General features: G+C 42.3%; 1 protein-coding gene across 1 annotated transcript; it reads right to left on the minus strand.

The window, feature by feature from the left end:
• Positions 1–5,778: 5,778 nt before the first annotated feature.
• adhfe1 (alcohol dehydrogenase, iron containing 1) lies at positions 5,779–12,510 on the minus strand. The gene is made up of 14 exons (XM_022766384.1): positions 12,393–12,510; positions 11,856–11,893; positions 11,543–11,592; positions 11,137–11,190; positions 10,535–10,689; positions 9,440–9,636; positions 8,909–8,986; positions 8,557–8,662; positions 7,940–8,092; positions 7,547–7,645; positions 7,273–7,351; positions 7,008–7,104; positions 6,534–6,691; positions 5,779–6,227 (listed from the first exon to the last, which is right to left on the minus strand). Exons 1-14 carry the CDS (start codon positions 12,443–12,445, stop codon positions 6,144–6,146), a joined length of 1,401 nt encoding a protein of 466 aa, XP_022622105.1. The 5' UTR covers positions 12,446–12,510; the 3' UTR covers positions 5,779–6,143.
• Positions 12,511–12,955: the final 445 nt, after the last annotated feature.

Here is a 12,955-nt window from a genome sequence, read left to right on the forward strand (position 1 = left end):
TCATCCTTTACAAAGGTCTGTTTCTGTCCATTCAGACTACAACACAACCCCAGAGCTTTCAAAATAAATACAACCCCAGAGCTTTCAGAATAAAACACAACCTCAGAGTTTTCAAAATAAAACAGGAGGAAACAGAGAAAGAGATGTGTTTCAAAACAAAGACGTAGAAGAGTGGACGTAGCCTGAGGCACCTGAGACTCCACTCAGACCTGACCTGGGAGACTTGGACGTAACGTCAGGACTTGGACCATGGCTCAGTCTGAGCTCTCCAGACTTTGATCTGATCTCAGGGACTTCACCTCAGAAACTTTGAGGTGTGGGTCAAACCTCAGATTGCTGCTCCCCACCCTAAGAAGGTGTGTGACGTCAGGTGCAGAATCAGAAACTATAAACTAAACTTTTCCCAAGAGGCGGGGCTTTTTGTAGGTCAGCTGTTTCCTGTCTAGTCTGGCTGGAAGGCGGTGTTGACAGAGCCGGTATCCAGAGGATGTTGGGGGAGGTGGGGGCAGCTCTTCCTCCTGGATTTAGCCAGGACACGGTGGAGGAGGCTGGGGGAGCCATGAGGAGGAGCTGCTGACCCCCCGGCCACCACTGAAGGCCTCCGGATGCTGTTTTTCCTCAGCAGCTTGGGAGTACTGCGACCACTGCAGAGGGAGAGACGTCTGTGAGTCCCCTGACCTCTGACCTCTGACCTCTGACCTCATGATGCACATACTCAGGTACTCAGGTACAGACACGTTCTAAAAAAAACTGTTTTATAAACATCCTGTAGAAAAATGAATAAAGGATCATTTAACTTTACACTTTTTGTGTTAAAGAATTCATTAAAGGACCAATGTGTACGTTTTCTAATGCTACATAGCTAACGTTTGCATTAACAGCTGTTTACTTACCAGTCTAGAAGAAACATTGTTGTACAGACACTAACGTTTACTCTTGATTAGCTTCTGTTTCAATTATGTCTTTTCTTCTACTGAAGTTAGCATGCTAACCAGCTAGCTCTGGCCTGTCTACAGCTCCGGCCTCTCTCCTGAAGTTAGCATGCTAACCAGCTAGCGCCGGCCTGTCTCATCACTTTCTGATACTGAGTCACTGCAGCCTCCAGTCTGAAAAACTGTTATAACCTTGTTTGGTAAGTACTAGTATGTAAACAGCTGCTAATGCTAACGTTAGCTATGTAGCAATAGCTAAACTTTTAAATATGTCGATGCTCAATGTAAGAATGAGAAACTCAAGAAGAACAGGTGATCAATGATCAGTCAATGATCAGAATAGTTGATATAAAAATCTTAATTCAGACTCGGAGACAAATGAACCTTCAACTCAGTGAAGAGAAACTTCAAACACCGGCTCTTATTTTCACTCTGTCCAGGTTCTTTGTTGTTTTACTTTCTCTTCATGTAACTTTGTTTTAAACTGTAACAGCTTCACGTCTTTAAATGATATAAAAAATGACACAGGTGAGCAATCACAAAATATAATTTTATATTTCTACACAAATACAACAGAAAAATAAATGTATGAATGAACTGTACCTGTCCGTCTGTTTTTAAATAAAGTTTTGTTAATGTGAAATGAAGGTGCTCCAGGTGTCTGTCAGCTGTTGCTGTAGTTACCTGGTGCAGCCACAGCTTGCGCCTGTGGACGTGACGACAACTGGCACAGACCCCCTCCTGACCAGTGTGGGCGTGGCTCTGGGTGAATCTCTGCCCTGCAACACAAAGAGTTGTTACATCACAGCTGGCCGTCAGCCAATCAGCTGCTGAGTTTATTTCTGTTCAAACAAATCTGAACCAGGACAGACTGAGACCTGGACCAGGACTGAACCAGGACAGACTAAGACCTGGACCAGGACCAAAAGGTTGACTCTGGAACCAGAGCAGAATCCATCTCTTCATCTCAACATGAGTGGAGTAATGTTTCTAAGTCTAAAACCCCTTAAACTGCAAATAATCAAAACCTCTTAACACGGTCCGGTCCATGAACCGATCCAGTGTTTGAAGCAGCTGTACAGGTAGGAAAAAACATAAAAAAACACTTAAACTGTGGAGATAATCCCATAAAACCCATTTAATATATTATCATTATTAAACCAAACTAACTCTTAAATTGAAAACAAACCCTAAAAACCCCTTAATCTCCACATTAACCCTTTAAAAATCCCTTAATTGATTGAGTCCAGAGCTGGTGAAGCTTTCAATCTCTGAAATCAATTGAAGCTCATTAATTAAACAGAATCTTTTATCTCAATAACACTTAACTCATCATTCACATTCATCTGGAATTTAAGGGGAAACTCAAGAGCCCTTAACATCCACTTCACCAAGGCCTCTGCAAATTAAGGGCTTTTTAAGGGCTTCGGATTTTCAAAGTAAAAGACAAATTAAGATCTCTGGCTGATTCTGCTTCCAGTGCTGGTCCTGGGTCCAGTGCTGGTCCTGGGTCCAGTGCTGGTCCTGGTTTGAGTCCAGCAGACCAGGTGAGTGTTGTTACCTGCAGTGGCTCCACACAGGCCACAGGAAAGTAACCCTCATCTCCGTTGGACAGCCGTCCGAACCACCAGGCCTCATCCTCCTTAAACAGAACCTGGATCAGGTCTCCCTGGTTCAAGTCCAGCTCCTTCGTGAGGCGGGACCGGTACTGGACCGCCGCTACCACAACCTGCCAATCACAGTCCAGAACAGCTCATAACCACGCCTCCCAGAGGATCGACAACACTTCATTAAGTGTTATTTAACATTAATAAACCATTAATTAACACTTAACCCTTAACTGTCCCCTTAATTAACCCCTGACTTTTTCTTCTCTGGTATAAAACCTGTTTAAATCAAAGCTGCTGAAGATGTTTCCTCATCCAACTTGCAGGAAGTTGCTGCTAATTGGTTAATTAGAGCTGTGTGTGTGTGTGTGTGTGTGTGTGTGTGTGTGTGTGTGTGTGTGTGTGTGTGTCTTCTTTAATCTGCTTTAAATAGCCACTGCTCAACAGGCTGTAAATACTCAGAGGTCAGAGGTCACACTGATGTAATACTGATTAACACACACACACACACACACACACACACACACACACACACACACATTTATGTCTACTTTCTGTTGTGTTGTAGGACTAAGTTTGCAGCGTGTGTGTGTGTGTGTTTGACACTCTGCTCTACATGAACCAGTCTTTACCTTCTCAGCCTCCACATGTCTCGTCCTCGTCCTCGACCTGCACACTATCACACAACGGGGGGGTGGGGGGGTTAATCAATGAGTCAATCAGGCTTCAATAAAAACACAGGAGTGTCAGAGATGCAGTGAAGTGAGGATCAAACTGATCCGTCCAACCTGAGACTGTGTCTGAGGCTTTTATTCACTTCACTAAACTTCAATCTGGTTCAGACCAACCACCAACCTCCAGCCTGAAACCAGAAGCTGCAGTTCCTCTAACGACCACTAGAGTCTGGCTCCAACAGTGAGTCAGTCCCCATAGACTCCCATGTTAAAATGTCCAACTTTACAGCAGAAATAAACATGTTTACAGCCTGGTACAGAAACTGTTTTGGTCTCTAGAGCTGATTTCCTCCTTCATGACACCTGTTTATATAACTCACCTGTTTATATAACTCACCTGTTTACATTTTATTAAGGACTACAGTTATGGAGGATTGAGGGCGTGGCCTCTTTGAGTGACAGGTGGGTGTCACTGTCAGCCCTCATCATACCTGGCGTATGTGTTTGTGTGTGTGTGCATGTGTGTGTTTGTTTTAATGTAAAAAGCTACCAGTAGCCGTGTATTTACCTGTTGGTCTCAGGTGTTTCTGTACCTGCTCAGTCTCCTCCTGTGGTGACACCTTCATGTCTCTGTACTGACTCTGAACAGCTTCTGTGATCTACACCTGCAGCTTCATCATTGTTTTAAATCATGCAGGTTCCTGAAGGCATCACTGTTTAAATGAGCCTGACTCTTGTTTCATTAAATACTCTCTGAGTTTTTCCTGGTTCGATGAATAAATGAAATCCACTCAGTGGATGAAGAATCATGATGATCCGTCTCATTAACCAGAGACATGAGGACACACGTCTCAGCTGTTTCTGTCTCAAACTGTCCTCACGTCTCATTTCTGCACAGAATTCATCCATTAACTGATGAAACTGTCTCTTCATCAGGTTTAAAGGGAGGAAGTCATCGACTGTTAATCATTGCATTTAATAGATAATAAAGTTTTTACTCTAAGACATGTGTGTGTGTGTGTGTGTGTGTGTGGACTCACCTTGGGGGGAGAAGACGGTGGTATAAATCTCAAACTGCTCATCAGAGTGTCTGTAGATCTGCTGCATGCTGCTCTCTCTCACACACACACACACTCTGAGCTTTAATACCTGCAGCCACTAATCCTGCTGAGTGTGTGTGTCTCTGTAACACACACACACACACACACACACACACACACACACACACACACACACACACACACACACACACACTTATTTTGTCTATGTAGGTAAATTCAGGCTGTTTGATGTTTTTCTGTTTTAAGACTCATTAGCATTAATGTTTTATGTAACTCATTTATCTTATCTATAGCTATACACTCATCTGAGAGACCCTCACCTGATGAACCTGGTCATGCAGCGCGTCCTCTCTGTCCGTCTCTACACACACTGATGATACAGAGAACTGCAGGATCTTCACGTCAACACACGGGAATCAAACCACCGACATTCAGAGGACGAGCTGCTCCACCTGCTGAACCTGAGTCTACGTTTCATAATGAAACAACGACCTGATGTCATGTGACGCCGCTACTGTCATCACATCATCATCATTAGTCTTGTTGTTGTTGATGTCATCAGTGGAACAGGAAGTAGTAAGATCCTTTACTGAAGTGTCAAAATAAAAGTGGAACAATCAGACCGATGAAGTTGAAGCAGAACTAGTTAAGGCCATTACCGATTCATTAATGTTTATGCTTCATTAAATTAGTTTTAACTAATGATGATTCTCATTGATCAGCTGATCAGCTCTGATGATGGTTTGTAAACAAGGTCAAAGTTCAGAGAGGACGAGCTAATTAAACTTCAACCATTAATCAATGATCAATCTAATCAACTCTGTTTCATCAGTAACTGCAGTCACAACAACAACGATAACAACAATAACAAAATCTAAATTGTACATTAAACTTACTGATTAATATTATTATTGATTGTTGTTGTTGATTGTATTATTGTTTGTTGTAAACAGGTAAATGAACAAATGTTTGTGTCGTTACTGAGAAACAATCAGATCAATTATTGATGAGATGATTATTATTAATTATGAAGTGGAGTCAGAGTGACTCTGATGAGTCATGAGTCACACAGTGAACAGGTGGGCTCTGTGGTGCATTCAGGGTCACTCTGTGTTTAGCTCGTTTTCTGTCCCTGGAGTTAAACCAGTTAAACACAGTCAGATCAGGTTTATATAACAACTGTTCCTGGATCAGGATAAAACTGGATTAACATGAGAGTTCTAAGAAAAACACACACACACACACACACACAAACACACACACACACACACACACACACACACACACACACACACACACACACACACACACACACACAAACACACACACACACACACACAAACACACACACACAAACACACACACACACAAACACACACACACACACAACTTATTTTTTCTATGCAGGTAAATTCAGGCTGAGACTCATTAACATTAATGTTTTATGTAACTCATTTATCTTATCTATATTAACCTTTAAAATGTAAATGAAGGGACCTCCACGTTGTTGCAGTTGTTTTAATGTTTTAAACTGTGTTGATCCATTAAAACAAGTTAATATTATAATCAGTTAATTCATCTATTAATTTATTTGTTGACAAACTGAAAACAAAGAGTTTCATGTTATTTACTCAACTTCCTGTTAAACTGTGATAGTTTGTGATGTTACATCCAGATGTTTGAGTCGCACCTTTAATGAACACATGACGACACTGATGAACAGACAGGAGGACACGTCCAAATGGGTTACATGTCCAGTCACATGTCCAGTCACACTAGAGTCTGTGCAGGTGGAGGCGCAGCAGCATCTAGTGGCTGTTAGAAGAACTGCAGCTCGACACAGCACAGACAGAGGCGATGCGTTCAGGGTCAGTAGAGCTTCATGGAGGCTGAGAACAGCTCGGTCAGGTCCTCCTCACTGTGCTCTCTGGGAGACAGTTTGGTCACTCGCTCCTGGAGATAAACAACTCACATCAACACCACACTGACACAACAATCTCTTAAAGTCCCCTTAATTAACCCTTAATTTCCCCTGAAAACACACAAACACCTGAATCAGCCAGGGATCCTTCATTTGTCTTTTACTTTGAAAATCTAAAGCCCTTATAAAGCCCTTAATTGGAAAAGGCCTTAATGAAGTAGACGTTAAGGGCTCTTGAGTTTCCCCTTTACTTCCAGATGAATGTGAATGATGAGTGAAGTGACTGAGCTGAAGGTTTCTGAATAATTAATGAGCTTGAATTGACCTGAGAGATTTACCTGTGGGATCGTTCCTCTGACCAGAGCCGGGACGTCGTCTATACTGTAACCCAGCGCTCCCAGTCCGTCCTCCACCTGCAGCTCGAACAGGAACTGACGCAGTGTGTCAGCCAGAACAGCACCTGCATCCGCCCGCTTCACCTGCCGGATATCTGCACCTGAACGCAACAGAGTCTGTTACTGCACCTGAATGCAACACACAGGGTCTGTTACTGCACCTGAACGCAACACAGAGTCTGTTACTGCACCTGAACGCAACACAGAGTCTGTTACTGCACCTGAACGCAACACAGAGTCTGTTACTGCACCTGAACGCAACACAGAGTCTGTTACTGAACCTGAACGCAACACAGAGTCTGTTACTGCACCTGAACACAATCTGTATTTGTGTTGTGTTATATTATCACTATTGTTGTTTTTTTATAGTGTTATGTGCGTTTTATAAGGTGAACAGGTGAACATGTGAACATTTACCGAGGATCTCTGCAGCATCCAGGTGACGCTCTGGACACATCGGGGCAGTGAAGTTGAAAACAGCCGGAGACGTGAGGACAACTGAGAGACCGTGAGGCTGAGGACACACACACACACACACACACACACACACACACACACACACACACACACACACAGATGAAATGATGAAAATTAAGTCTCACGTTTCATATAACAAACATATGTCATATACATATATGTGTATATGACATATAGATGATATATGTGTGTCGTGCTGTCTCACCACCAGGGCGTGCTCCACACTGTAACCTTTGGCTGAGTGAGTCTTCACGTTTCCAGCGATCGGGTACGACATCCCATGACTGCAACACACACACACACACACACAGACACACAGACACACAGACACAGACACACAGACACACACACACAGACACACAGACACACACACACACACAATAAAGCTGTAATAACTTCTGTGTTGTATCATATTGATTTATTGTTATATTCATTATTTAATTGCTCATGTGATGAACAGCTGACAGCGAATCTCTCACCACAGATGAACTCCAGCGTTTCCGAAGCCGATCCCAGCGAACACGCTGGCCAGGTGCATGCTGGACCGGGCTTCCAGGTCCTCAGGGTCCCGTACAGCTCTGTACACAATCAATCAAATCAATCAATCTAGTGTGTCAGGTTTCTATAATATAAAAATGTTCAACAACAGACGATCAAACACTCTGATTTTATTGATCAATGTTCTTTGGTTTTTATTCTTTAAAGTTTGTTTTCTTTCTTTATTATTATTTGTTTTTTTCATATTTTTTCAACTTTCATATAATTTTTTTATTTTAATTAGATTTTTAAATTGAGCCTTTAATTATTTTAATTTGTGTTCCTCAGGGAACCTGATCGGTTCCTCTGTGGTTCTCTGATGGCCCTGAACCTACCGCTTCATGTACTTGGAGACCACGTTGAGGGCGTGGCGGGACCACACATCGCTGATGGGGTTGCTGCCCTGGTAGGCGGGGCGGTTGATGGGGTTGGGGGGGCATGGGCTTCTCTGGTTGTAGGGCAGAGCGGTGTAAGACTCCAGAGCATGACTACAAGAAATAAAACACCACATAATCATACCTGTTTCCATGGTAACAACTGCCACTGCTACAACTACTGTGAATTATTCATTTATTTATTAAAACCTCATATAAAATAAAAACAAAAATATAGAATTCAATATAAGAAAAATCTAGAGATTAACTCAAAAGAAATAAACACATCTGACATCAAACTGAAATAAACATAAATAAAAAATATTAATAAATTAAACTCAAATAAAAATAGAATGAGGCAAAACGATTTGAAAAATAAATGTAAAATGTTAAGAGAAACAAAAACAAATAAAATAATTCAAATTCATATTTTGTTATATATAAAGTCGTGTATTCAGATTAAACATTAACAAAAAATAAATGAAATATATTTTAATTAAAACATAAAAAATACTAAAACAAAAAAACAAAAAACAAACAAGACGTTGACAGATGTTGACAGATGTTGACAGACTGACCAGAGCACATCGAAGCCACTGTTGGCGGCAACTCTTTCGGGCATGCTCAGTGTGTGTGTCGGGTCCACAATACCCAGCGTGGGTCTGATGGCTCGGCTGGCGATACCTGAGCACAGACAGCCAATCACAGCTCAGACTGACTTTGTGATGTCATCAGGTAAATAAAGCGGTTCAGACATAACTCTTTCCTGTTGTTTAAAACCTCCAGGCTTTTAATGTGAAACTCCAGCAGGAAGTATAGAGCTTCATGAGGGAGGAGGAGGAGACGACAGCAGAAGAGGAAAACGAGTTTCTATAGCAACAGGACAGAGGTTTCTTGTCATCACCTGGAGCAGCAGGTGTTAACTCTCACCTGTCTTGGCCTTCAGAGGCTCGTAGTCAAAGATGGCGACTCCGGTCGTCTCACTGCCAGTGCCGGCGGTGGTTGGGACTGAAACACAGTCACAGGTAAACAACATCAACACTGCTACAGGTCACCTATGGAACCTTTACACACACCTGAGCAGGTGAGTGAGTTGACCCCCAACTCCCCACCCCTCACCTGCACTTTACTGTTTGAGGAACCTTGACCAGCTTCTAACTGATAAGACAAGACAAGGTCACCTGTTCACCACCTGAGCTCTGGTACGAAAAACACGTGAACAGGTGGAGGACACAGGTGAGGCTGACAGCAGTGATCAGCTGATCAGTTATTGATCATCACTGATCAATGATTCATTAATAATCTTTAACTGTTCACTGACTCCACACTACTGTCTTTATTATAAACATTTATTCTGTTTTTTTTAAACTGTTTAAACTGTTATTCTGTCAATCACGCCTAAGTGTCCTGACCCCGCCCCTAGCCTCACTGAGTGGTTGCCATGGTAACCCTTTGCGTTACCTGCAATGAGCGGCTTCACAGCTTTGGTGATCGGCTTCCCTTTACCGATCGGGGCGTTGACAAAGTCCAGGAAGTCGGCGTCAGGGTGACAAGCGTACAGGTTGGCTGCTTTACAGGTGTCGATCACTGAGCCCCCACCCACCGCCACAAACACGTCGAATGAGTCGTTTTTAGCAAACGAGATGGCGTCTTTAAAACTGAAGAACCAGACGCACACAGAAGAGAAGATGACGTTCATGTTTCAGAGAAATCTCTCAAGTGTAGAAACAAGAACTAAACCACTAATCCTCTTTTTACTCTTTTGATAAAAGCCACTTCAAAATCCAAGATGGCCGTCATTTCTAACAAGGAAATGTTATTTTTTACAATAATTTCATCCACTATTTTCTCATTTGAATAATCATCAGACATTTTAACAAAGTAAAAGGTTAAAACTTAAGTACACTGTAAAAAATGAAATGAAAGTACATTTCAGCAAAAATCACAAAAAAGCTTGCTAACTAGCCTAGTGCTAGCAAGTTAGCCTAGAGCTAACGTTAAGACAAATAAACAAGTAGACTGTCTACAGAACCTGGCTCATCATTCATAATAAATGGTTTGTAAACACACTTGAGTTTAATCCAGGTTCTTCAGGAGTTTGACTTCAACGTCCTTGAAGTTTTTTTCAAGAAAAATTTCAAGTGGCAAATTGGATTTTCCAAATTAATGGCTCAGAGGGAAAACTATACCAACAGATTATTACAGTTATCCTCATCTTCATCATCATCAAATCAAACTACAGACTCTAACATGTTTAAAAACAGCTTTTAACTATTTTTATTTAGTGGTTCTCAGTCAAAAAAGGAAGTTTGAATGACATCACTTCCTGTCTCAGGTCACACATCAGACACTGAGCCACACAACACAGAGTAAGGATTTGTTGGGACCAGAGTCCTTGCAAGGACGGTGTGGAAACAGGTCTATGTACCCATAAAGATTGATGTGACAAACTGTTGTCTGCGTCCCCAGAAGGTAGCAAAATTAAAATGATCATTGTCTCTACAGCCGACAGCCAATCAGAGAGCAGCACCGTACATTCACCTGTGATGCCCTCACCTGGTGTCGGTGGGCTCCACCCGGACGTTGTCGTACACCTTGTACTTGATTCCGCTCTTGGCCAGAGACTCCAGGACGGCCTTCACCGGGGGAAGGCGGGACAAGTTCTTGTCTGTCATCAGACAGACGTTCCGGGCTCCGAGGTTCTGCAGGTCCTGCGGGAGAACCGGAGAACAGACATATGTTAGACAGACACACCCTATTGATAAAACACGTTAGCCACTTGAAAATTCAAGATGGCCGCCATTTCTGGCAAGGAAATGTTATTTTTTAAAATTCATCCACTATTTTCTCATTTGAATAATCATCAAACATTTTTACAATGTTGAAGTTTAAAACTTTAGTACACTGTAAAAAATGAAATCAAAGTAAGTTTCAGCAAAAATCATAAAAAGCTTGCTCACTAGCTTAGCACTAGCAAGTTAGCTTAGAGCTAATGTGACGTTCCGGGCTCCGAGGTTCTGCAGGAGAACCGGGGAACAACGACACGGCTCAGTCTGACCTGCAGAGCTCTTCACACTTCTCAGTGTGAAGAACCTTTATCCACAGCTTCCTGTAGAATCAAGGTGTGATGATGATGATGATGATGATGATCTAGTTACCATGCCGATCTCCCTGCTGACTCCTTCTCCATATCTGATGTTGGAACTCGCCATCTGACGGACACAAACCACAAACTCTCAGCCTGTTTCTGACTGAAGCTCCCTCCTGACGGGAAAATTTATTTCATGTAATAAACAAAGACAGAAAACTTGAACTTTTTTTAGCTGCTCAAAGTTTCCTGATTTTGAAAATGTCTGACGGTAAAAATATGTTTAAAAGTTTCACTTTTCAAGTGTAAATGAACATGTTTTTGAACAAACGCAGACTTTGTGTTGGATTTTAGAGTCTCAGTGAGTCTAGCTGATTAATTAAAGATTGATTGAATTGAATGAAAAATAAAAATAAACTGATTTGACTGACAAGCTGCTAAACTGATGATTTTTGGAGCAGTCTGGTGTGTGTTACCTCGAAGGCGTAGTCGGTTTTCCTGACCGTACATGTTGCAGCTCCAGAACCTGTAGGAAAAACTGTGTGTGTGAATTACTGATCAATCAATAAAGGATACATAATATTGATCCAGGTTAATCAGAACTTCAATGAGTTACAGATGTGGTGATTAAAATTCTTCATTATTCTCAGTTGAGACCAAACTCCCTCCACGTCGCCCTGACCCAAGGTTATCAGTCAGTAAATACCAACACTGATTGACAAACCTGTGGAGCATCACATGCGTGTGAATGTGTGAATGGACACGTGTGACTGTGGAGACACTGAATACCTTGGTGGAAGGTGTTAGAGTGAGCGGGACATCTGCACCTGTTTACAAAGACAGAAGTCCATTAGAAACCTGCAGGTTTCATCAAAGGTCCAGTCCAGTTCTGAAGACCAAGACCAGGACCTCAGTCCTCAGACCTGAGACCTGAGACCTGAAACCAAGACCTGGACCTGAAACTGAGACTGAGACCCGGACCCCGCAGGCTCCTTAAAAGGCCCCTGCTTAAAGCTCCCCCACATGAGTCACTTGTTCTCAACAGGTGACTCATGAAAACCGGTTTAAAAGTAGAAATGAAAGTTTCCCGCTCTGTCACACCTGAGCCGGACTGTTACAGACCCCCTCCTGGTCCCGGATCTGGTTCCTCTGATCTCTCCTCTGAATAATCTCTGACTTTGAACCAAATATTTTAAAACTGTCAAATTTTTTGAACGGAGTTCGGCGTCGACCCCTCCCCCTCTGACTGAGACGTCACCGCGGGTTGTTTTTTCATTTCAATTTTCATTTTAAATCAGATTTTAAATGAACGTGGATCAAACTTACGCCGCGCGCTCGAGCTGCCTGAGCAGGTGAACGACCCGGTCTCTTCCTGCCATCTCTGCAGTGTCAATGATCCTCACGAGCCGCGGACCGAGATTAAAACTAACGGGCGTCAAGTCACCTGCACGCGGGACAGGAGACACTACTTCCGTCTACACTCATTTCAAAGTAAATGTCGCACTCATTTAATATTTTACCTTACATTACATTAACTTCCTCATTAATGATGACGTCATTGATGATTGATGGATTTAGTACTTAAACTGAATAAAGGGTTTAAGGGGTAAATTAAGGGGAAAGTCGGGAACCCCTTAAAATCTGCTTATTTCAAATTAAGAGCCTTTTAAAGGCTTTAGATTTTCAAAGTAAAGGACACATGAAGGATCTCATGTTTGTGTTAAAGTTGTTTTTCCTCTTGAAGCCTAATAAACAGTCAAAGGTCAGAGGTCACAGCAGATACACAAACACTCTGGAGGGGTTTTAGTTTTCTGACAGGTGTGTGTGTGTGTGTGTGTGTGTGTGTGTGTGTTTGAAGAGACTCAATGCTGACACATCGACCTTTAAAC

This window comes from Seriola dumerili, unplaced genomic scaffold (assembly GCF_002260705.1).
Source record: "Seriola dumerili isolate Sdu_G_001 unplaced genomic scaffold, Sdu_1.0 BDQW01000850.1, whole genome shotgun sequence".
In the NCBI taxonomy this organism is placed as follows: domain Eukaryota; kingdom Metazoa; phylum Chordata; class Actinopteri; order Carangiformes; family Carangidae; genus Seriola; species Seriola dumerili.